The sequence below is a fragment of the Hemitrygon akajei genome, chromosome 5 (assembly GCF_048418815.1).
Source record: "Hemitrygon akajei chromosome 5, sHemAka1.3, whole genome shotgun sequence".
NCBI lineage: Eukaryota > Metazoa > Chordata > Chondrichthyes > Myliobatiformes > Dasyatidae > Hemitrygon > Hemitrygon akajei.
In genome coordinates, this window is record NC_133128.1 from 114,080,089 (window position 1) to 114,104,647 (window position 24,559).

The 24,559-nt window shown below is 42.8% G+C and overlaps 1 protein-coding gene across 1 annotated transcript in view; it reads right to left on the reverse strand.

Annotated features, from left to right (window-relative positions):
• Positions 1–24,559, reverse strand: part of dnpep (aspartyl aminopeptidase) — a 61,394-nt gene that overhangs the window by 32,443 nt on the left and 4,392 nt on the right. Inside the window, exons 2-6 of the mRNA XM_073046205.1 lie at positions 20,157–20,247; positions 14,363–14,451; positions 9,796–9,909; positions 4,213–4,338; positions 3,030–3,154 (exon numbers count right to left, since the gene is read on the reverse strand). Of these exons, the coding sequence (XP_072902306.1) occupies positions 3,030–3,154; positions 4,213–4,338; positions 9,796–9,909; positions 14,363–14,451; positions 20,157–20,247 (545 nt within the window). The remainder of the gene's footprint in view (positions 1–3,029; positions 3,155–4,212; positions 4,339–9,795; positions 9,910–14,362; positions 14,452–20,156; positions 20,248–24,559) is intronic.

Genomic DNA, 24,559 nt, shown 5'->3' on the forward strand with positions numbered 1-24,559 from the left:
ATAGGCAAATTAGGGTGGATAAATCCCTAGTGTTCCCTCAGACCCTGTGGAAGACAATTGCAGCAATTTCAGGGGTCCTAGCAGAGATATTTGAGACATTCTTAGCAAAAGGTGAGGGACCGGAGGTTTGGAGGATAGCCAATGTTGTTCTGCTGTTTAAGAAAGGCTCTAAAATATGCCAGGAAATTATAGGCTGGTGAGCCTGATATCAAGAGTGGAAAAGCTATTGGAAGGTATTCCAAGGGACCGGATGGTCCTTTGACAAGGTTCCGCACAGAAGGTTAGTTAGGAAGTTTCAATCGTTAGGTACTAATATTGAAGTAGTAAAATGGATTCAACAGTGGCTGGATGGGAGATGCCAGGGAGTAGTGGTGGATAACTGTTTGTCAGGTTGGAGGCCAGTGACTAGTGGTGTGCCTCAAGGATCTGTACTGGGTCCAATGTTGTTTGTCATTTACATTAATGATCTGGATGATGGGGTGGTAAATTGGATTAGTAAGTATGCAGATGATACTAAGGTAGGTGGCGTTGTGGATAATGAAGTAGATTTTCAAAGTTTGCAGAGAGATTTAGGTCAGTCAGAAGAGTGGGCTGAGCGATGGCAGATGGAGTTTAATGCTGATAAGTGTGAGGTGCTACATTTTGGTAGGAATAATCCAAATAGGACATACATGGTAAATAGTAGGACATTGAAGAATGCAGTAGAACAGAGTGATCTAGGAATAATGGTACATAGTTCCCTGAAGGTGGAATCTCATGTGGATAGGGTGGTGAAGAAAGCTTTTGGTATGCTGGCCTTTATAAATCAGAGCATTGAGTATAGGAGTTGGGATGTAATGTTAAAATTGTACAAGGCATTGGTAAGGCCGAATTTGGAGTATTGTGTACAGTTCTGGTCACCGAATTATAGGAAAGATATCAACAAAATAGAGAGAGTACAGAGAAGATTTACTAGAATGTTACCTGGGTTTCAGCACCTAAGTTACAGGGAAAGGCTGAACAAGTTAGGTCTTTATTCTTTGGAGCATAGAAGGTTGAGGAGGGAGGTATTTAAAATTATGAGGGGGATAGACAGAGTTGACGTGGATAGGTTTTTTCCATTGAGACTAGGGGAGATTCAAACAAGAGGATATGAGTTGAGAGTTGGGGGCAAAAGTTTAAGGGTAACACGAGGGGAAATTTCTTTACTCAGAGAGTGGTAGCTGTGTGGAACAAGCAGGTTTGGTATTGTCACTTAAAGTAAAATTGGATAGGCATATGGACAGGAAAGGAATGGAGGGTAATGGGCTGAGTGCGGGCCAGTGGGACTAGGTGAGAGTAAGCGTTCAGCACGGACTAGAAGGGCCGAGATGGCCTGTTTCCATGCTGTAATTCTTATATGGTTATATACGAGTACTTGGATATTATGGACTGATTGGGGATAGTTGGATATCAGCATAGCTTTGAGTATTATGTCATGTCTAACCAATCTTACAGAATTTTTTTTATGAAGTTACCAGGAAACTTGAAGGCAAGACAGTGGATGTTGTCTACATGGATTTCAGCAAGGTTTTGATAAGGTCCTCTATGGGAGGTTGGTGAAGAAGGTTCAGTCATTTGACATTCAAGATGAGGTAGTAAATTGTATTAGACATTGGCTTTGTGGAGAAGTCAGATAGTGGTAGTAGATGATTGCCCTCTGATTAGTGGTATGCTGCAGAGATCGGTGCTGGATCAGTTATTGTTTGTCATGTACATCAATGATCTGGATGAGAATGTATTTAACAGCAACAATAAAATTGTGGATGTAGTAGACAGCAAGGAAGACCATCAGAGCTTGCAGAGGGACCCACAATCAGCTGGAAAAATGGTCTGAAAAATAGGAGATGGAGTTTAATGCAGACAAGTGCAAGATGTTGCATTTGGTAGGACTAAACAGAGTAGGTCTTACACAGTGAACGGCAGGGCACTGAGGAGTGTGTAGAACAAATGGATCTGGGAACACAGGTATATAATTCATTGAAAGTGGCATCACAGGTAGATAGGATTGTAAAGAAAGCTTTTGCCACATTAGCCTTCATAAATCAAAGTACTGAGCACAGGAGTTGGGATGTTGTTAGGATCGTGAGAGTGTGGAATGAGTTGCCAGTGCAAGTGGTGCATATAAGCTCAATTTCAACATTTAAGAAGAATCTGGAAAGGGACATGATGGCACAGGTATGGAGGGCTATTGTCCCAGTACAGGTCAAAGGGACAAGGCATTTAAATGGTTTTGACATGGACTAGATGACCAAAGGACCCGTTTCTGTTCTATACCGAACTGACACCAAATGCATGAGGAAACAAGTAATGGAAGGGTAGACCAATGGGAAAAAATATCAGACAATTATTTTTCTGTCTGGTCCCCCACCCACCACCCAGACCATAGCCCTCCATACCCATTCCATCCATGTACACATCTAAAATTCCCTTAAATGTTGCAACTGAGCCCTCATCCAGCACTTACATTGACAGCTTGTTCCACACACTTCTGAGTGAAGACATTTCCTCTCAAGATTTTCCTTAGACATTTCATCTTTCACCCTTAACCTATGACCTCTAGTTCCAGTCTCACCAACATCAATGGAAAAAAACTGCTTGTATTTATCCTATCTATATGCTTCAATTTTGTATACCTCTATCAAATCTTCCCTCATTCTCCTACGCTCCTATACAATACTCAGACAATCCCTCGTTTTACCTTGTGACTCTTGAACGCAATCCCCTGACTAATTTAGGCCAACACGCCATACACTTTCTTAACAGTCCTATCAACTTGCATGGCAACTTTGAAGGATCTATGGACGTGGGCCCAAAGATCTTTCCGTTCTTCCGCAGTGCTAAGAATTCTGCCAATTGAACCCTATATTCTCCCTGTATTTCATATACTCCTATCAGGTTTTCTCTCAGCCTCCAACTTGAAGCACTGGACAGTTGAGCCGAGGATTGGGGGGGGGGGGGGGGGGGGGGGGGGGGGGGGGAAGAGTGCATTGTCCTCTGTGCAAACCTACAAATGAGTCTCCTTGTTGGGTCCGAAGCTGTCGTTTATGTCTCTCTGCAAATGGATAGCCAGGTGGGGGATTCGAAGGACTGGGCGACGCACATTGATCAGACGCTGCTCCACACCGTATCCTGTCTGGGAACAGAAGCAGAAAATCATCAACAGTGTGGAGAAATCAAAAGCACAAGATTCCATGCACAGGAGATAGAGAAATTTCTAATTACACAATGATGGAGCACAGATGCATTATCGAACAAGAACACAGTGTTAGATCAAAACCCAACTGACGGTCTATGAAGCAGCATGTTAAAGCAGAGGGGCAAAGATGCAGAGAGGTGCAGGGCATTCGAAAGACTAAGGCTTCAGCAGCTGCATGTACCAACAAAAGTAGTGAGGTAATTAAATGTAGGGACTGTGTTGGATATTAGTGCTGGAGTGAAGTCAGAGAATTATAGGACTAGAAGTGCAGGAGATGGCTCTCTCTCTCTCACACACACACACTGACCCACACACACACAGACCTACTGTCACACTGACCCTCACATACACTGACCGACACACCTATCTACAGACACACTGACCCACAGACACTTACCCACACACACACTGACCAACATAAGACTGACTGACAGAAAAACTGACCTACAGCCACACTGACCCACACACATTACCCACAACATACACAGACCCACACACACTCACATGGCCCCCCACACACACTGATCTACACACACAGACTCACACACAAATTGACCCACCATACTTACCTATATACACACAGACCCACATGCACTAACCCAAAAACAGTGACACATGCACTGACCCCCCCCCCCCCCACACACACAGACACTGACCCACACAAACTCTCACACACACTGACAGAGATACACACTGACCCATACACAGACTTACCACACACACAAAATGCTGGGGGAACTCAGTAGATCAGACAGCATCTATGGAGGGGAATAAACAGTCAATGTTTCAGGCAAAGATCCTTCATGAGTTTCTGCCCATAACTTCAACTGTTTATTCCCTCCATAAATGCTGTCTGACCTGCTGAGTTCCTTTAGCATTTTGTGTGTTGTACAGGACTGGAGACATTTGCAGAGATAAAAATGGACAGAGATTCAAAGATGACGACAAAAATGCACAGGGCACAACTTAACCGGGAACCAATGAAGCCAGCTTACCTTCACTAAAACCCGGCCAGCCACTGTAAGGTCACGGTCAAACCAGGTGTTCCAAATTCCACCACCATAACATTCTACTCCCACCTGCAGGTAGCCCACTTGTGTCTTCTTTGACCGGAGCTTCACCTGGTAAGACAAAGTCAAGACATTCATTAGCAGTTGAGCACTCAAGCAGTGCATCCACACACATACCAGATTACACCCTCTTCCCCCTCCTCCATTGAGCAATAGACAAAAGCCTGAAAGCACTTAACCACCAGGCTCAAGAAAGGATTCCATCCCGCTGTTATAACACTATCAAACAGTTCTCTAACACAGTAAGATGGACCTTTGACTTCACAGTCTATCACGTTATGACCTTGTTGTTTGCCTGTACTGCACTTTTACTGCAAGTTACTGCAATTTACTGCAAGACAGATAGACCTCAGTATGTGCGGTTGGGAGACTGTAGGTCTGACACGGTGGTCAGCAGCACAGGGGCGCCGCAGGGAACCGTACTCTCTCCGGTCCTGTTCACCCTGTACACATCAGACTTCCAATATAACTCAGAGTCCTGCCATGTGCAGAAGTTCGCTGATGACACGGCCATAGTGGGGTGTGTCAGGAATGGACAGGAGGAGGAGTTTAGGAAACTGATACAGGACTTTGTGATATGGTGCAACTCAAACTACCTGCGTCTCAATATCACCAAGACCAAGGAGATGGTGGTGGACTTTAGGAGATCTAGGCCTCATATGGAGCCAGTGATCATTAATGGAGAATGTGTGGAGCAGGTTAAGACCTACAAGTATCTGGGAGTACAGTTAGACGAGAAGCTTGACTGGACTGCCAACACAGATGCCTTGTGCAGGAAGGCACAGAGTCGAATGTACTTCCTAAGAAGGTTGGCGTCATTCAATGTCTGTAGTGAGATGCTGAAGATGTTCTATAGGTCAGTTGTGGAGAGCGCCCTCTTCTTTGTGGTGGTGTGTTGGGGAGGAAGCATTAAGAAGAGGGACGCCTCACGTCTTAATAAACTGGTAAGGAAGGCGGGCTCTGTCGTGAGCAAAGTACTGGAGAGTTTAACATCGGTAGCTGAGCGAAGGGCGCTGAGTAGGCTACGGTCAATTATGGATAACTCTGAACATCCTCTACATAGCACCATCCAGAGACAGAGAAGCAGTTTCAGTGACAGGTTACTATCGATGCAATGCTCCTCAGACAGGATGAAGAGGTCAATACTCCCCAATGCCATTAGGCTTTACAATTCTACCGCCAGGACTTAAGAACTTTTTAAAAGCTATTATTAATGCTTTTTGAGATGGGGATTTAGATGCATATCATATTTTTTTTTACTGAGTTAAGTATTGTATGTAATTAGTTTTGCTACAACAAGTGTATGGGACATTGGAAAAAAGTTGAATTTCCCCATGGGGATGAATAAAGTATCTATCTATCTATCTATCTATCTAAGTCAATACTTTATTCCACACTTTTTAAAAACACAAGAGATTCTGCAAATCCAGGGAAATACTCAGAATGTTTTTGCGTATTCTACCTTGATGCAGTTTTGTAAACATGAAAGATGCCGTGTCAGTGAACAAGACGCTGGTAGCAGCTCCCCTCAGCCTCATGAAAGGGAAGCAACGAATTAGCGATTGGAATATGTTGCTATACAGCACAAAGGCTGGAGAAAAACCCAGTTACTTATCATCACAGCCTATAAGGCCATAAGACAAAGGAGAAGTCAGCCATTCGGCCCATCGAGTCTGCTCCGCCATTTCATCATGAGCTGATCCAATCTCCCATTTAGTCCCACTCCCCTGCCTTCTCACTATAACCTTTGATGCCCTGGCTACTCAGATACCTATTAATCTCTGCCTTAAATACACCCAATGACTTGGCCTCCACTGCCGCCCGTGGCAACAAATTCCACAGATTCACCACCCTCTGGCTAAAAAAAATTTCTTTGCATCTGTTCTGAATGGGTGCCCTTCAATCCTTAAGTCATGCCCGCTCGTACTAGACTCCCCCACCATGGGAAACAACTTTGCCACATCCACTCTGTCCATGCCTTTCGACATCCAAAATGCTTCTGAGGTCCCTCCTCATTCTTCTAAACTCCAGGGAGTACAGTCCAAGAGCAGTCAAACGTTAACTCAAATGTTAACCCTCTCATTCCCGGAATCATTCTAGTGAAGCAACACACACAAAATGCTGGTGGAACGCAGCAGGCCAGGCAGCATCTATAGGGAGAAGCGCTGTCGACGTTTTGGGCCGAGACCCTTCGTCAGGACTAATTGAAAGGTAAGATAGTAAGAGGTCTTACTATCTAGAGATCTCTGGGTCTTACTTACTAAAGATCTTACTATCTTTCCTTTCAGTTAGTCCTGACGAAAGGTCTCAGCCCGAAAGGTCAACAGTGCTTCTCCCTATAGATGCTGCCTGACCTGCTGCGTTCCACCAGCATTTTGTGTGTGTTGCTTGAATTTCCAGCATCTGCAGATTTCCTTGTGTTTATCATTCTAGTAAATCTTCTCTGAACCCTCTCCAATGTCAGCATGTCCATTCTTAAATAAGGAGCCTAAAACTGCACACAGTCCATGCCAAACTCATTCTGCCTTGTCCCATTGACAACAGACCAGAACTACACAAAGGAACTCAGTGGTTCATAATTAAAGAACTATGCAGCACAGAAACAGGTGCTTCAGCACATCTGGTCATTGCCAAACTATTGTTTAGCGCCACCAACCTGCACCCAGAACGTACCAACACACCCCTCCCAATCACGTACATCCAAACTTCTCTCCCCTTTGGCATCACATGTAGATAAGCTCACAAAGAGCTTTTGGCACATATAACCATATATCAATTACAGCACGGAAACAGGCCATCTTGGCCCTTCTAGTCCGTGCCGAACGCTTACTCTCACCTAGTCCCACCGACCTGCACTCAGCCCAAGATCAACACGTGGCTGAAGACATGGTGCAGGAGGGAGGGCTTCAGATTTATAGATAATTGGGCAGTTTTACAGGGAAGGTGGGACCTGTTCCAGAAGGACGGTTTACATCTGAACTGGAGGGGGACAAATATTCTTGCAGGTAGGTTTGCTAGAGAGGCTCCAGTATCTTGTAAACTAGATACAAGGGGGGAGGGGAACCAGGGTGTAGGAACAGATGTATGAGAGAAGGAAGAAAAAGATAGTAAGGTTGTTTGCACCGTTAGAGATAAACAGAGAGGAGGAGGTGGAGAATTTCTTAAATGCATTTATTTCAATGCTAGGAGCATTGTAAGAAAGGTGGATGAGCTTAGAGCATGGATTGATACTTGGAAATATGATGTTGTAGCTATTAATGAAACATGGCTGCAGGAGGGGTGTGATTGGCAACTAAATATTCCTGGATTTCGTTGCTTCAAGTGTGATAGAATCAGAGGGGCAAGAGGGGAAGGTGTTGCATTGCTTGTCAGAGAAAATATTACAGTGGTGCTCTGGCAGGTTAGATTAGAGGGCTTGTTTAGGGAAGCTATTTGGGTGGAATTGAGGAATGGGAAAGCTGTAGTAACACTTACAGGAGTATATTATAGACCACCCAATGGGGAGCAAGAATTGGAGGAGCAAATCTGTAAGGAGATAGCAGATATTTGTAGTAAGCACAGGGTTGTGATTGCATTCCTTTCCTGTCTATATACTTATCCAATTTTACTTTAAATGACAATATTGAACCTGCCTCTACCATTTCTACTGGAAGCTCGTTCAACACAACTACCACTCTCTGAATAATGAAATTCTCCCTCGTGTTACCCCTAAACTTTTACCCCTTAACTCTCAACTCATGTCCTCTTGTTTGAATCTCCCCTACTCTCAATGGAAAAAGCCTATCCACATCAAATCTATCAATCCCCCTCATAATTTTAAATATCTCTATCACATTGTCCTTCATAAATCAAAGTATTGAGTACAGGAGTTATGATGTTATGTTGAAATTGTACAAGATGTCAGTGAAGCCTAATTTGAAATATTGTGTGCAGTTTTGGTCACCTACCTACAGGAAAGATGGCAATAAAATTGAAAGACTACAGAGAAAGTTTACAAGGATGATGCATAACTTGAAGACCTGAGTTATAGGGAAAGGTTGAATAGATTTGGACTTTATTCTCTAGAGCACAGAATGCGGGGAGAGTTGATATACAAAGTTATGAGTGGTATAAATAGGGTAAATGCAAGCAGGCTTTTCCCAACTGAGGCTGGGTGAGATGAGAATGCGAGGTCAAGGAAGAAAAGTGAAATGATTAAGGAGAACCTGAAGGGGAACTTCTTCACTCAGAGGGTGGTGAGAGTGTGGAGCAAGCTGCCGGTGGAAGTGATGGATGCAGGTTTCATTGCAGCATGTAAGAGAAATGTGGATAGGTACATGGATGGAAGGGCTATTGTCCGGGTGAAGGTAAATGGGACTAGGCAGATTAATATTTTGGCACATACTAGATGGGCTCAATGGCCTGTTTTTGTGACTCTTACACTAAATGTTGTAATTTTCCTGTAGGTAGGTGACCAGATCAGTGCATAATACTCCAAAATGGATTATTCAACATAACATCCCAACTCCTGTATTCAGTAGTCTGATTTATGAAGGCCAATATTCCACAAGCTCTCTTAACAACCCTCTCTGTGCTGCCACTTTTAAGGAATTATGTATCTATATAATGTTACTGAGCCTGGGATCTCACTGTGCTCAAAAGGCCTGCAACATTTTTTTGTTACAAACTTGACAAGACTTCAAAGTGCACAAAGTCAAGCACCTTCACTCTGTCACAACAGGCAAGATTTCCCAGTGGCCACCTAATTCTAATTCCCATTCCCACATTAAAAGCTCGTGGCCTCCTCTCCCGCCACACTCAAGTTGAAGGAGCAACTCCTCATATTCCCAGGTAGCCACTAAACTAACAGCATGAACATTGATTTCTATTTCTCTAACTTCTGGTAATTTCGCCCTCCTCCCCCTTCTCTTATTTCCATTCCCCAAACTGGCTCCCCTCTTAGATAGTCAACTTCCCTCTCCTACCAGATTCCTTCTTCAGCCCGTTATATTTTTCATCTATCACCTTCCACAGTCTCATTTCATCTGCCTCCCCCCCCCCCCCCCATCCCATCATCTGCCAGCTTGTATTTCCTACCCTCCACCCACCTTCTTATTCTGGCTTCTGCTCCTTTCCTTTCCAGCCCTGATTATTCCCCTCCACAGATGCTGCCTAACTTGCTGTGTTCCTCCATCATTTTCTGTGCTTTTGCAGTATATTCTGTGTTTAGAGTTTTTTTAAAAACTTTACTGATTGAGATTCATCATAAACACTGGCTGAGCATTGCCAGACACCCAACAAGAAGCACAACCTGAATGTTCAAAGTAAATTTTTATGTCACAATATACTACCTACTTAGTTGGCTGAAATCATTTTGTCCTAATGTTACAGCCTCCAGATGGCAGCAATGAACTTCAAATGCTTAGGTACAGAAAGTGTGTTGAGAATATCACAATCATCTCAGTCCTCATTCTCCTCACCCCTCCACAAGTGATTTTTCAGAAACACTCCCCGCAGACAGTGACTCACCCGCAAGCAGGGACTGTCTGTGTGTGCTCCGATCATGCTGAATCCATTTCCCGGTTTGTACTTGGCTCCCACGGCAAAGGCCAAGATCGATGAGTAGTTCCTTGTCATGTAGTACTATTTAAAACAAATAGATTAACACAGCTCAGCTGGCAAGTAAATCTGTGCAACATTCATTTCTTTAAAAAAAATTACATTATCATGAGTTTCTTGGAAGACTACAAGAGCTTTGATGAGGATGGAACCTTTTGGATGCCAAAGTACCACACAACAGCCCTCAAAAGGTAAAGGCTGAGGGATTAAAGGTTCACTTAGCATAGATACTACAGGGGCCAAGGAGCAGAGAGTGGTGATGAACAGCTACCTTTTCAAAGGGAGGCAAAATCAAAGTCAAGTTTACTGTCATATGTACATGTGTGTACAGGTGTAATACAAAACTTGCCTGCAGCAGCATAACCGGCATCAGATTAGCAGCGTTCACATAAAAAGCTGAAAACAGATTATACAAAATTTTATACGTAATTTAGATCAGAGCAATTAGCCTTCCTCAAGGTCGGGCGTCACCCGCGTGTCCCCTCCCCACTCCTCCAGAGGCCGGAGACGTCCGGTCGCCACAGCTGTCCGCATGCAGCCTCTGGTTCCGCGAGAAGGCCAGTCTCTTTGGGGCGAGGAGAGCCTCAACTCCTATTTGTCAGAGGTACATTGAATGATACAGTGAAGCATGTTGTTTGCATCAAATCTAATCGGTGATGACTGTGCTGGGTCAGCCCACAAGAGTCACCATGGTTCTGGCACCAACATAGCATACCCACAACTCATTAGCCCTAACCCGTACATCTTTAGAATGTGGGAGGAAACTCGAGCATCTGGAGGCTATGTGCCTGTCATGCTGATGCAAGCAAGCTACAAAAGATTAAACTACACACATTTTTAAAAAAAACAAGAACCACCACACTAGAACAAGGGAAACTAAAGTCTAAACTGAAGTGATCCAAGAGGCTGTAGTATTGCTAAACTGCAGTGATTTGGACACTTCCCTTCACCTATTCAGTTCTTGACGAACTGGCACAACTCTAATCACTACTCAGTATAGTAACACTAAAACACTTCGGCTTTTCCTCTAATTGTGTTCTTTCTTCCAAAAATTGTGTTATTTATGTATTTCCTGAAAGCATTATGTATTTGATGCAGACATTGCAGGAGCCCTAAAAGAGATATTTAAACATCCCTAGCCAAGGGTAAGGTGCCAATCAGAGGACAAGTCTCAGCATGGACTGTTTATTCATTTCTGTGCTGTAATGTTCTATGACTTCCTGTGCTTGTGATGCTGCTGCAGGTAAACTTTTCATTGTATTTGTGCACACACAGACTTCTGCATATAGAAACATAGAAAATAGGTGCAGGAGTAGGCCATTTGGCCCTTCGAGCCTGCACTGCCATTCAGTATGATCATGGTTGATCATCCAACTCAAAACCCTGTAGCTGCTTTCCCTCCATACCCCCGATCCCTTTAGCCACAAGGGCCATATCTAACTTCCTCTTAAATATAGCCAATGAACAGGCCTCAACTGTTTCCTGTGGCAGAGAATTCCACAGATTCACCACTCTCTGTGTGAAGAAGTTTTTCCTCATCTCGGTCCTAAAAGGCTTCCCCTGTCCTTAAACTGTGACCCCTCATTCTGGACTTCCCCAACATCGGGAACAATCTTCCTGCATCTAGCCTGTCCAATCCCTTTAGAATTTTATACGTTTCAATAAGATCCCCCCCTCAATCTTCTAAATTCCAGCGAGCAGAAGCCTAATCGATCCAGTCTTTCTTCATATGAAAGTCCTGCCATCCCAGGAATCAATCTGGTGAACCTTCTTTGTACTCCCTCTATGGCAAGAATGTCTTTCCTCAGATTAGGGAACCAAAACTGCACACAATACGCTAGGTGCGGTCTCACCAAGGCCTTGTACAACTGCAATAGAACCTCTCTGCTCCTGTACTCAAACCCTTTTGCTATGAATGCCAACATACCATTTGCCTTTTTCACTGCCTGCTGTACCTGCATGCCCACTTTCAATGAATGCTGTACAATGACACCCAGGTCTCGTTGCATCTCCCTTTTCCTAATCGGCCACCATTCAGATAATAATCTGTTTTCCTGTTCTTGCATAACCTCACATTTATCCACATTAAATTGCATCTGCCATGAAATTGCCCACTCACCTAACCTATCCAAGTCACCCTGCATCCTCTTAGCATCCTCCTCACAGCTAACACCGCCACCCAGCTTCGTGTCATCCGCAAACTTGGAGATGCTGCATTTAATTCCCTCGTCTAAATCATTAATATATATTGTAAACAACTGGGGTCCCAGCACTGAGCCTTGCGGTACCCCACTAGTCACTGCCTGCCATTCTGAAAAGGTCCTGTTTACTCCCACTCTTTGCTTCCTGTCTGCCAACCAATTCTCTATCCACATCAATACCATACCCCCAATACCGTGTGCTTTAAGTCTGCACACTAATCTCCTGTGTGGGACCTTATCAAAAGCCTTTTGAAAATCCAAATATACCACATCCACTGGCTCTCCCCTATCCACTCTACTAGTTACATCTTCAAAAAAAATCCTATAAGATTCATCAGACATGATTTTCCTTTCACAAATCCATGCTGACTTTGTCCGATGATTTCACCACTTTCCAAATGTGCTGTTATCACATCTTTGGTAACCGACTCTAGCATTTTCCCCACCACTGATGTCAGGTGGTACATCGGGGACATCAGGGATATGACAATAAACTAGACCAAACCTAAATCAAACTAACCAAGATTTGAATATGGTTTGAACTCAAGCTGCTGGACCATGCTTGTGTCTCTGGACTGGTAGGTAGCCCATGCTCAGAATGAGAAACAGGTTTATCATCACTGACACAAGCCAAGAAATTTGCTGTTCTGCAGCAGCAGACAAGAACTACTCTAAATTATAACTTAGATAGAGAATCAAAACATGGGTTCTCGGACTGTTCAGAAATCAGATAGGAGACGTGAACAAGCTGTTCCTAAAACGATGAATGTATGTCTGCAGGCTCCTGCACCTCCTCCCTGATGAAGCAATAAGATGGCATGTCCAGATGGTGAGGGTCCTCAATGATGGATGCTACGTCTTTGAGGCATCACCTCTTGACAATGTACTCTATGGTGAGAGGCAAATGGGCACAATGAGTTCTATGAGTTAACAACCCTCTGCAGGTTTTTTTGATCCATTGGAGCCTCCATACCAAACAGCAATGCAACTAGTCAAAATGGTCTTTATGGTACACCTGTAGAAATTTGCAAGAGAGTCTTTGGTGACATATCAAATCTCTTTAACCTTCTAACAAAATACAGCTGCTGGCATGCCCTCTTCGTGATTGCATCAATACATTGGGACCAGATAGATCATCAAGGTTGTTGACACATGGAATTTGAAGATGCTCACCCTGCTGATCCCTCTGAGGACTGGTGTGTATAGTCCTGATCTCCCCTTCCTGAATTCCACAATCAATTCCTTGGTCTTACTGACATCGAGTGCAAGGTTGTTGTTGTGGCAACACTCAACCAGCTGATCTATCTCCTTGTCACTATCTGAGATTCTGCTAACAGTTGTGCCATTGGCAAATTTATAGATGGCAATTTAGCTTTACCTAGCCACACAGTTGTGGGTGTAGAGTGCGTTCCTGGATAGACAGCTTTTGGCAGAAACTCTCAAGGGGAGCAGCTGCTTTTTCTCTGTTCAGAGTTACACACAAAATGCTGCAAGAACTCAGCATCTTAGTCAGTGCAAACTGCCCCACAGTTGCTGGGCAGCGTGGCTCATCAGGTCAGAAGGGCCTGTTCTGTGCTGTATCTCTAAATAAACAAGAGAGGTTGACCACCCAGGGCTTTTCTCTTTGGAGCGAAGGTAGATGAGAGGCAACTTAGAGGTGTACAAGATGATGGGAGGCATAGATGGGGTGGATAGCAGGAGGCTTTTCCCAGGCAGAAGTAGCTAATACAGTGATGAGGCCACACTTAAATCGGGGGCTGCTGGTCAGTGTGGCCTGAGGGGCCAGATGGACCTACTCTGTGCTGTATATCGTCAAACGAAAACAGCTGACATATTTTAGGCTGAGATCTTCATCAGGACTGGAAAAGAAGGGTGCAGAAGCCAGAATAAGAAGGTGGGGGGGGGGGAGGGGATGAATACAAACTGGGAGATGATAGGTGAAACCAAGTGAAGGGGAAAGTGGATGGCTGGGGGTGGGGTTGGGGAGAAGCAATCTGATAGGAGAGATGAGTGGACTATTGGTGAAAGAGAAAGAGGAGGGGCATCAGAAGGCCAGGTGAGGAGAAGGGGTAGACAGGTGCCAGAATGGAGAATGGCAAAGGCAAGGGTGTGGGTGGGGGGGGGGGGGGGGCAGTTATTACTGGAAGCTGGAGAAACTTGCGTTCATACTATCAGGTTGGAGGCTACCTAGACAGAATACAAGGTGCTGCTCCCCCAACCTGAGGGTGGTCCCATCGATGCAGTTGCACCCCCATCTGCCCCATTCAGATCCTCACCTTGCTGGCAGGTTCAATGTCCCAGTGGTCAGTCTCCTTGAGCTCTTTGAAGCCAGCTGATCGGAGACGTCGCTTGCATTCCTCCACAACTGTAAGAACCAAAAAAGGTACAGAGATCACGAGTCAATCAACTGATTGATAATGGGACACCTACCATACCAATGCCAGCCCATTAGCCTATCCACTCTCTCCTGATAACAATCATTCCATCCAGACAACATCCAAGTGATTCTAGGCACACAAGAGACTGCAAATACTGTAACCTGCAGCAAGCGCATTCTACTGGAGAAATTCAGCAGGTCAACTGGCATCTGTTAGAGGGAGGGAGGAAGGAACTCTCAGGATTGATAAAACACTGTCAATTCCTTTTTCTCCTACACATACTGATAGATCCACTGAGTTCCTTTAGCAATTTGTCATTTCACCCTCACTACCTTCCAACAGTGTGGTAACTAGAATGGCTCATTGTAGTCCAGCTGTGACCAACATAGAATTGTTTCAATTTTATCTTACTCTAGCTTCTTTCCAGTCCCGTTCGAGGGCCTTGGCCTGAAGTGTCAACTGTTCATTCTTCTCCATAGATGGTGACTGACCTGCTGAGTTCCTCCAGCATTTGTGTGTTGGCCTAGATTTCCAGCATCTGCAGAATCTCATTTTTAATTTTGTCATTGCTCTCTATCTATCCATTTATTTATTTAGGGGTAGCAGGTCCTTCTGGTCCAATGAGCCCACGCTGTCCAATTACAGCCATGTAACCAATTAAACTACTAATTAAACCAATTAATCTGCGGGAGGCAAACTGGAGCACCTGGAGGAAATCCACAGAGTCACAGGGAGACCAGTTAGTTCAGGAACTGAATGGTTGAATGGAAGAAACTGTTTGTGAACCTGGTGGTGAGAGACTTCAGACTTCTATACCTTCTCCCTGATGGTATATGCAAGAACATAGCAAAGCCCAGATGGTGAGGATCTTTGATGTACAGGTAGTCCCCGAGTTTCGAACGTCCGAATTACAGACAACTTGTACTTACGAACCGTGGAAGGAGAACGCTGTCCGCCATTTTAAGTCATTGCCGTTGACGCCGTGTTGACTGTTTAACTTTGAATTTGGTTTAAATTTTTCTTAGTAAGATTCACCCTGACCCCGCCTGTTCCATTCAGCTGGTGGCACAGTGAGATCAACGCCGGGCTGGAGAAGAGGTTCCCAAGTTCGATCCAGTGACAGACCGCTCCCATGCCGGGTTGATGTTGATCCAGCGACTCCCGTACCATCCGTGCCGGGTTGATGTCAAGCTCGCAACTCGACCTCGTAAAAAAAACCCACTGCCACCTCCAGTTTAAATTCCCACACGGAATATTGTGGAGGATCAAATACCCAAACCCAGCACAGCCCCCACTTGTCCTATTTAGCCTGTCTCAGTGCGGTGGTTCTTAGGACCCAGCAAACCTCGGGAGCCGGCAAAGCTCGGGACCTACCACCCGCAGTGTTTCTGTTCCATTGACGAGAAGTGAGCACGATTGAAAATAAAGTGGAAATAATAAAGCATTTGGAAAGAGGTGAAACGCCATCGGTCATTGGAAAATCATTAGGTTACAGTCGGTCAGCGATCGGAACAATTTTAAAGGATAACGGATAAAGTGAGGATAATGGAGCTTGTGAAAGGCCCTGCCCCGATGAAAGCTACAATTATTACTAAGCAACGTAGTGGTTTAATTATTGAAATACATACCTTTCTTAAGTGTTTTATATGCATAGAAAGGTAAAATATATACTATATACTAAGACAAACATTTGACTAACTGACGCTGAATAATACCAGATGTACTTGTTCCGACTTATGTACAAATCTGACTTAAAGACGGACTCAGGAACAGAACTCGTACGTAACCCAAGGGCTGCCTGTATTGGGCAAGAGTCCACTCTGCAGCTTCTTTGAGTCATCTGGTATATTTAAGGTGGAAGTTGATAGGCTTTCAATTAGTAAAGGTTACAGGGAGAAGACAGGAGAATGGGTTTGACAGATAATAAGTCAGCCATGGGGCACTAAGGTAGCATAGCAATAAGCATGATACTATTACAGATTGGAGTGTTGGAGTTCAATTCCGATGCTGTCTGGAAAAGGGGTTTGTACGTTCCTCCCTGTGAATGTGTGGGTGTCCTCCGTGTGTCTGGTTTCCTCCCACACTCTAATTAAGTACCGGTTAGTAGGTCAATTGGTCATTGTAATCTATCCTGTGATTAGGCCAGGGTTAAATAGGTGGGCTGCTGGGTGGCAAAGCTCACTGGGCCAGAAGGTCTGTTCCGCGCTGTCTCTCCAAATTAAAAATAAAAATAAATGGAATGGGGGAGCAGACTCAATGGGCCAAATGGCCTAATTCTGCTCTTATGTCTATAGTCTTATGTTCCTGTCCATTTGAATTGCTACATCAGACTGTGATGCATCCAGTCACAATACGTTCAATGGTATTTCTGTAGAAGTTTGTTGGTGCATTCATTGACAAACCAAACCTCCTGAACCTTCAAAGGAGCCACTTGTGGTGTCATACGAATCACGTTGGTGCTATGGTTGGATAATCCCAGCAACAGCAGATGGGACTCAGCTCTTTTGTATTGCATTTATCGGTTGTACACCCCTACATTATAAAGCTATCCCACTGTGTATTCTGTAGATTTGAGACAGTATGATAGGATGCTGGACACTGTTACAATCGTGGAAATAGTGCAGGATTTCAGCCTCTACCCTCCCCTGATGCTCCAAACCCTGCTCACCATCCCCTCAGGAAAACATTATCAAAGGTGCCAGGAGTGGTAGAAGCAGACACCTTAGGGGCTTTTAAGAGACTCTTAAGTAGGCACATGGACGTTAGAAAAATGGAGGGCTATGTGGTTGAGAACGGTTAGATTGACACAAGAGTAGCTTGAAAGGTCAGCACAACATCATGGGGCAAAGGACCTGTACTGTGCTGCAGTGCTCTTTGCCCACCATCAAGGACATGCCATCTTCTCTCAACTGAGATCAAGGCAGGAAGAACTGAAGCCTCAAGTCCCACACCACAATCTACTTCCCTTCAACCATTCAATTATCAAACCAACCGGCACAACCCCAAATCATAAACAAAAAACTCTGCAGATGCTTGAAATCTTGAGCAACGCACACAAAATGCAAGAGGAACTCAGCAGGTCAGGCAGCATCTACAGAGGAGAATAAACAGTCGACCTTTGAGGCTAAGTCCCTTCAGCAGGACTGGAAAGGAAGAGGCAGAAGCCAGAATAAGGGGGTAGGGGAAGGAGGAGTACAAGCTGCACATGGATTGAAGACTCAGAATCACAGGGATCACAAAGGAGGACCAGTGAAAGAGGGTCTCACTGAACTCCCATTGAAGAGAAGAATTAAACTTCAATGGAGCAGCAATCATAAACACAAAAGATTCTGCAGATGCTGGAAAATCAGGACAGAATTCTTGTGCCCAATAAAGAATTTTATGAACACAGAATTTTGCAGTTGCTGGAAATCCAAGCAACACAAAAAATGCTGGAAGAACTCAAATTTGGGTCACATCTATGGAGGGAATAAACAGTCAATGGGCAGAGGCCCCTTCAGGACTGCAAAGGATGGGGATGGAAGCCAGAATACGACAGTAGGAAGGAGAAGGAGTACAATCCAAATCACTGCAGTTCATCCACACTCTGTTGCATTAAAACGGACTTCATTTTGATTGCCTTCTTATATATTAGTAGCAACACTGTGACCACTTTGATTATTATGCACTAAAATGGACTCCGTTTGCCTTGTGAATGCTGCTTATATGATGCTCTGTGCCTGTGATGCTGCTACAAGTTTTCCATTGCATTTGTGCACACATGGTCTTGTGGCAATAAACTTCACTTTTGATTTTGAACGCAGATCTGTAGTTATACAGTCAATAGTTACTCCGTTAGGTACACCAGCTTGTTAATGCAATTATTTAATTAACCAATCATGTGGCAGTAACTCAAAAGACAAACACATGCAGACATGGTCAAGAGGTTCAGTTGTTATTCAAACTAAACATCCGAATGGGAAAGAAATGTAACCTACAGTGTCTATCTTAAGTATTCACTCCCCCCCCCCCCCACCCCCCTTGGAAGTTTGTGTTTTATTGTTTTAGAATCACAGTGGATTTAATTTGGCTTTTATGACTCTGATCAACAGAAAAGACTTTCATGCCAAAATGAAAACAGATCTCTACAAAATTATCTAAATTAATTACAAATATAAACTGCAATAATTAATTGCCTAAGTATTCACTCTCTTTAATATGACACATCAAATCATCACTGGTGCAGCCAATTGGTTATAGAAGACACATAATTAGTTAAATGGAGATCTGCTTTTTGGAGACCTGTGTGCAGTCCAGGTTTTCAAATGATTGTAGTAAAAATACACCTGTAACTGGAAGGTTCAACTACTGGTGAGTCAGTATCCTGGCAAAAACTACACCATGAAGACAAAAGAACACTCCAAGCATCTCCACGAAAAGGCTATTGAAAAGCACAAGTCAGGAGATGGAAATTTTCTTGTATCCAAGTCACTGAATATTCTTTTAAGTACAGTTATGTCAATCATCAAGCAGTGGAAAGAATATGGCACAGATGCAAATACAAGGCTGTTTTCCAAAACTGAGTGACCATGCATGAAGGGGACTAGTGAGGGAGGCCACCAAGAGACCCATGACCACTCTGGAGGAGTTACAAGCTTCAGTGGCTGAGATGGGAGAGACTGTGCATACAACAACTGTTGCCCGGGTGCTTCACCAGTCACAGCTTTATGGGAAAGTGGCAAAGAGAAAGCCACTGTTGAAAAACACACGAAATCTCAGCTAGAGTTTGCCAGAAGGCATGTGGGAGACTCTGAAATCAGCTGGAAGGTTTTTATAGTCTGATGAAATTGCAAGTGACTTTACTGTGGAATGTGTGTTGGTGTTGAGGTGGTTTGAGTATCTCAAACTGCTGATCTCCTGGGATTTTCATGTACAATCTCTAGAGTTTATGGAGTACCATGCAAAAAACACCCAGCGAGCAGCAGTTCTGTAGGTGGAAGCACCTTGTTAAACACAGAAAACCTACAGGACAATACAGGCCTTTCAGCCCACAAAGCTGTGCTGAACATGTCCTTACTTTAGAATTACCTATGGTTACCCACAGCCCTCTATTTTTCTGAGCTCCATGTACCTATCCAGTAGTCTCTTAAAAAACCCTATCGTATCCGCCTTCACCACATTCCACTCACCCACCACTCTCTGCGTAAAAAAACTTAATCCTGACATCTCTTCTGTACCTACTTCCAAACACCTTAAAACTGTGCCCTCTCATGCTAGCCATTTCAGCCCTGGAAAAAGCCTCTGACTATCCACACGATCAGTCCCTCTCATCATCTTATACACTGTTAATGAGAGAGATCAGAGGATGGCCAGACTGGTAACTCAAATAACATGTGGTGTACAGAAGAACATCTCTGAACACACACCATGTTAAATCATGCAGTGGGTGGGCTACAGAGGCTGAAGACAACAAACATACACTCAGTGCACTTTATTATGTTTCAGAGGTATCAAATACATTGGCTACTGAGCACATGTTCCAAAGTCAAGGGTTCAGACCACAAACATACACCCAGTGGCCACTTTATTATGTGTAGGAGGTACCTAATAAAGTGGCCATTGAGTGAAAATTCCAATGTCACAGTGTCAGACAAGAGCAGGTGCCCCACATATCCACAGCCCCAGGTAAAAGTAAAACAACCAGATTACATACCATGATAAGGGGACACCCCTTCATCCACAAAGGCCAGGAACTCCTCAGCAGCAGTCTGCACTGCAGCCTTCAAACCTTTTTTAGCTGCGGTCTGAAAGTTGGAGAGCATAATAAAGTGAGCACCTCGACTGTCGAATGAGCTGCAACATGCCTTCACCATGTCACTGTGGTGAACAACAAAACTGAGCCACATTGAAGCTGTGATACCCTCAGGAAAATGAATCTCAGGGTTGTATATGGTGACATTCAAGCATTTTGATAATAAATTTACTTTGAACTCTGAAATACAAACAAGACATTCTGCAGGTGCAAGATTATCAAAGTAACACACACAAAATGCTGGGGGAACTTAGCAGGTCAGGCTGCATCCAAGGAAAGGAATAAACAGTTGGCCCAAGGCTTTCTCATGCCCTCTTCTAGCCAAGTTAATTCTTAAGCTTCTTCCTGGCTACCTTGCAACTCTCTAAAGCCCTGTCTAATCCTTGTTTCCCAAACCTTAACTTCTTTCTTCCTCTTGACCAGATGTTTCACTTCTCTTGTCAACCATAATTCCTCATCCTTTCCCTGTCTCAATGGGATATCCCTTTCCAGAACCCCATGCGGAGGTCACCAGGAGACGCTCATGGAGTGAGCACTGTTTCAGATTCACTCCATAACCTTTACTTTTCTTAACCTATGATCACCCTTATTTAACTTACTTTTACCTACACCAAAAGATTCTTGCTACTTTTTTGGACTTATCTTTAAGAGTGTACTGTGAATTTTGAAGAAATGAGTATAGAAATGGCTTTGAGATCTAAAGGGCGAGACCCTGGGAAAGATTCTAACGGGAACGGAAGGAAAAAAAAGTCCGATCCTAAGCGCACTGAATTGACTTATGAAATGTTATTGGAGCTTTTAAATGAAAAATTTGAAAAACAAAGACAAATTTTCAAACAAGATATAAAGGCTTTTCAGGATTATATGGATAAGACTGATTCAGTAGTTAACCAGCAGCAAGCTCTAATCGCAACTTTGCAAGAGGACGCTCGGAAGCGAGACTTGATAATTGAAAAACTGGAGCAGAAATTATCTTCGACGATTAAACAGGTGGAAACACTTAAAGCCAAGAGTGTCAACTTTGAAAATCGGTCCAGAAGACAGAACTTATGCATACTTGGTCTCCTGGAAGGTAGTGAACAAGGGGACCCCTCGAAGTATTTTGCTCAACTTTTAAAGGATGCGTTCCCATCTGTATTCCCAGACAGTCCTCCGTTACTTGATCGCGCACACAGAATTATGCGCCGATCATTAAGTTCTTCATCTAAACCACCTGTTGTAATTGTTCAATTTCATTATGTGCATGTCAAAGATCAACTTATTCGTGTGGCTCGGCGTTTAGGGATGGTTAAATTCAAAGATTTCGAGTTTAGATTAGTGGAGGATTTTAGCCCAGAAGTAATAAAGGCAAGGCTTCTTTTTAAACCTCTGATGTCCGAATGTTATGAGAAAAATCTAAAACCAGCGCTTTTATACCCTGCGAAGCTTAGAATCTCGCCTCTGAATGCACCACGATGTGTTTTTCTCTCCACATCTGAAGCTCGAAGCTTTCTGGATGAGAACTACCCTACTGCTTCGGATTCTCGTCTCTAATAAATGAATGATTTTGATCGTTACAAGATAGTTTTTGTTTCCAAAACCAGATTTTGTTTCTGGCTATTGGTGTAGGTTTATTCTATATATTTTAATTAAAGTTTTTTTTTTCGATGTACTAATCTTCTTATTTTACTTACTGTAACCACTGTACTTTATTTTTGGTCATTATTATTAACCCTTTGAAGGTGAATTTTTTTTTAACAGTTTGATATATATCCTTTTCATTTTTTGTGTGACTAAGATGGCGGTTTCTTCTCTAAAATATTTCTTGCTTTTTTTTTTGATTTCGCCTTTTTTTTTCTCTCGTCTTCTTCCTATAATGCATTTCTTATCACATTTTAACTTTTTGTTTGAGTTTTAATCCGATTTATAAGTTACTAGTGTTTATATTCTTTTTGGGGGTTTTTTTTTTACTAGCAATTATATTAAGAAGTTTGTTTTAGTATAGTGATAATTACTTTTTTGGAGTTTGGGTGGATCTTTTTTTCTCTCCTTTATATATTTGGAGTTGCCTTCTGCTGACACGGGGGTAGATTTAGTATCATTCCTTTTTTTCCCCCAGACTTCTCCAGGTTTGGGATGGGCTTTTTCTTCATGGGTGGGGGGTGGGGGTCTCTTTTCTAAATCTATTGTTCTTTTTACCAGTTTTTTTTTAGTTTTTTCATTTGGGCTGATTTTAAACTACTAAAATGTCCGCGATGTCGTCACTTCCGGGACCACCCCTTATTTTTGTTCCTCTTTCGGGTGCATGAGTTCATAATTTGGTTATCTCTTTATATACCAAAGGGTTGATTTTAGAAATATGGCTCAGACCATTAATTTTGTCTCTTGGAATACCAATGGCTTAAACCAGGGGTGTCAAACTCATTTTAGGTCACAGGCCGGATTGAGCAAAATGCAGCTTCATGCGGGCCGGATCAGTCGGACGCGTGCGAACGCAGCTTTCGTTGCCTCCGTTTTTTCAGCCTGCTCTCATGTGTCTCAGTCTCTGCTATAACTACAAAGTGTTTCACTTTACAAATTCCGTTTCTTATGAAGAAGACTGCCGAGCAAGACTGCCGAATAAACACTAAAAACCCTGAAAACCTGGAACCTGAATAAACTCAGCATTAGCCATATCATACGCCATAGGCGCTTCAATTACTGGGGCCAGCTTTAATAGTAATTAGATATTATCTCGTGGGCCAAAGATAATTCCACCGCGGGCCGGATTTGGCCCGCGGGGCTTGAGTTTGACATATATGGCTTAAACCATCCGATTAAATGGAAAAAGATTTTCAAAGTATTCCAAAGACTGAATGCACATACTATTTTTGTACAAGAAACTCATGTGAAGAAAGAGGACAATCAACTTTTTTTAGGTTTTGGAGGGGTCAACAGTACCATTCAAATTCGAATGCCAAAGGGAGTTTCAATTTTTATTGACTCCTCTATTACATTTGTCCAACACGATATTATTTCGGATCCGAATGGTAGATTTTAGTTAATTACTGGGTTATTTTTTAACAAAAAGGTTGCTATGGTTAATGTTTATGCTCCAAATGTGGATTATCCTGATTTTTTTAAGTCCTTATTTACTTCTCTACCTAATCTAAATGAATATATGTTGTTAATGGGTGGTGACTTTAATTGTTGTTTAAATCCTTTGCTGAACAGATCTATATCCACTCAGACTTTACCTAATAAGTCAGCCACTTACATTAATTCTTTTTTGACTGATAATGGAATTTTCGATATTTGGAGATTTCGGCATTCTAAGGACAAAGAGTTTTCATTTTTCTCACATGTTTATCATTCTTACTCGAGAATTGATTATTTTTTTAGTGACTCTCGTTTTATTCCATCTGTAATTGGTTGTAATTATGATATTATAGCCATCTCTGATCATGCTCCATTGAAACTTTCTATTAAATTTATGGATACAGCTTCTAGTGTTAGGCAATGGCGATTTGATTCTATCTTACTGCAAGATCTGGATTTCATTAAATTTATGAAGGAACAGATCGATTTCTTCTTTTCAACTAATTCCACGGATGATATTTCTTGCGGATCACTTTGGGACACTTTTAAAGCATATATACGTGGACAGATTATCTCCTATTCTGTTGGTTTGAGAAAACATATTAAGAAGGAAACTCTTTTATTGGTTGATAAAATTAAAGAAATTGACAAGAAATATTCGACTGCTCCTAGTAAGGAGCTTTACAAACAAAGGGTTGAACTTCAAATGGAACACAGTTTATTACTTACATCTTCGATTGAAAATCAATTAATGAAAACCAGATCTGATTTTTATATACATAGAGATAAATCGGGTAAACTGTTAGCTAATCAATTGAAGAATGCTTTGGTTAAACGTCAAATTATTAAGATTCGTCAACAGAATGGTGAATTGACAGTTAACCATGATGAGATAAAGAAATCTTTTCAAGATTTTTATACCTCCCTGTATCATTCTGAATTCCCTCATGATCATAATACCATGTATAATTTTCTTGGGAAATTTAATTTTCCAAAATTATCATCAGATGATCTTTCAATATTAGAAACTCCTATTACGGATGCAGAAATTAAAGGGGTTATTTCCTCTATGAATTCTGGGAAAGCACCAGGTCCAGATGGGTATACAGTAGAATTTTTTTAAAGTGTTTTTCCTCTACTCTTTCTCATTGGTTATGCAGGGTTTTTGAAGAAGCAACTAGATTGGGTAAACTGCCACAATCTTTTTATAGAGCTTCCATTTCTTTAATATTGAAAAAAGATAAAGA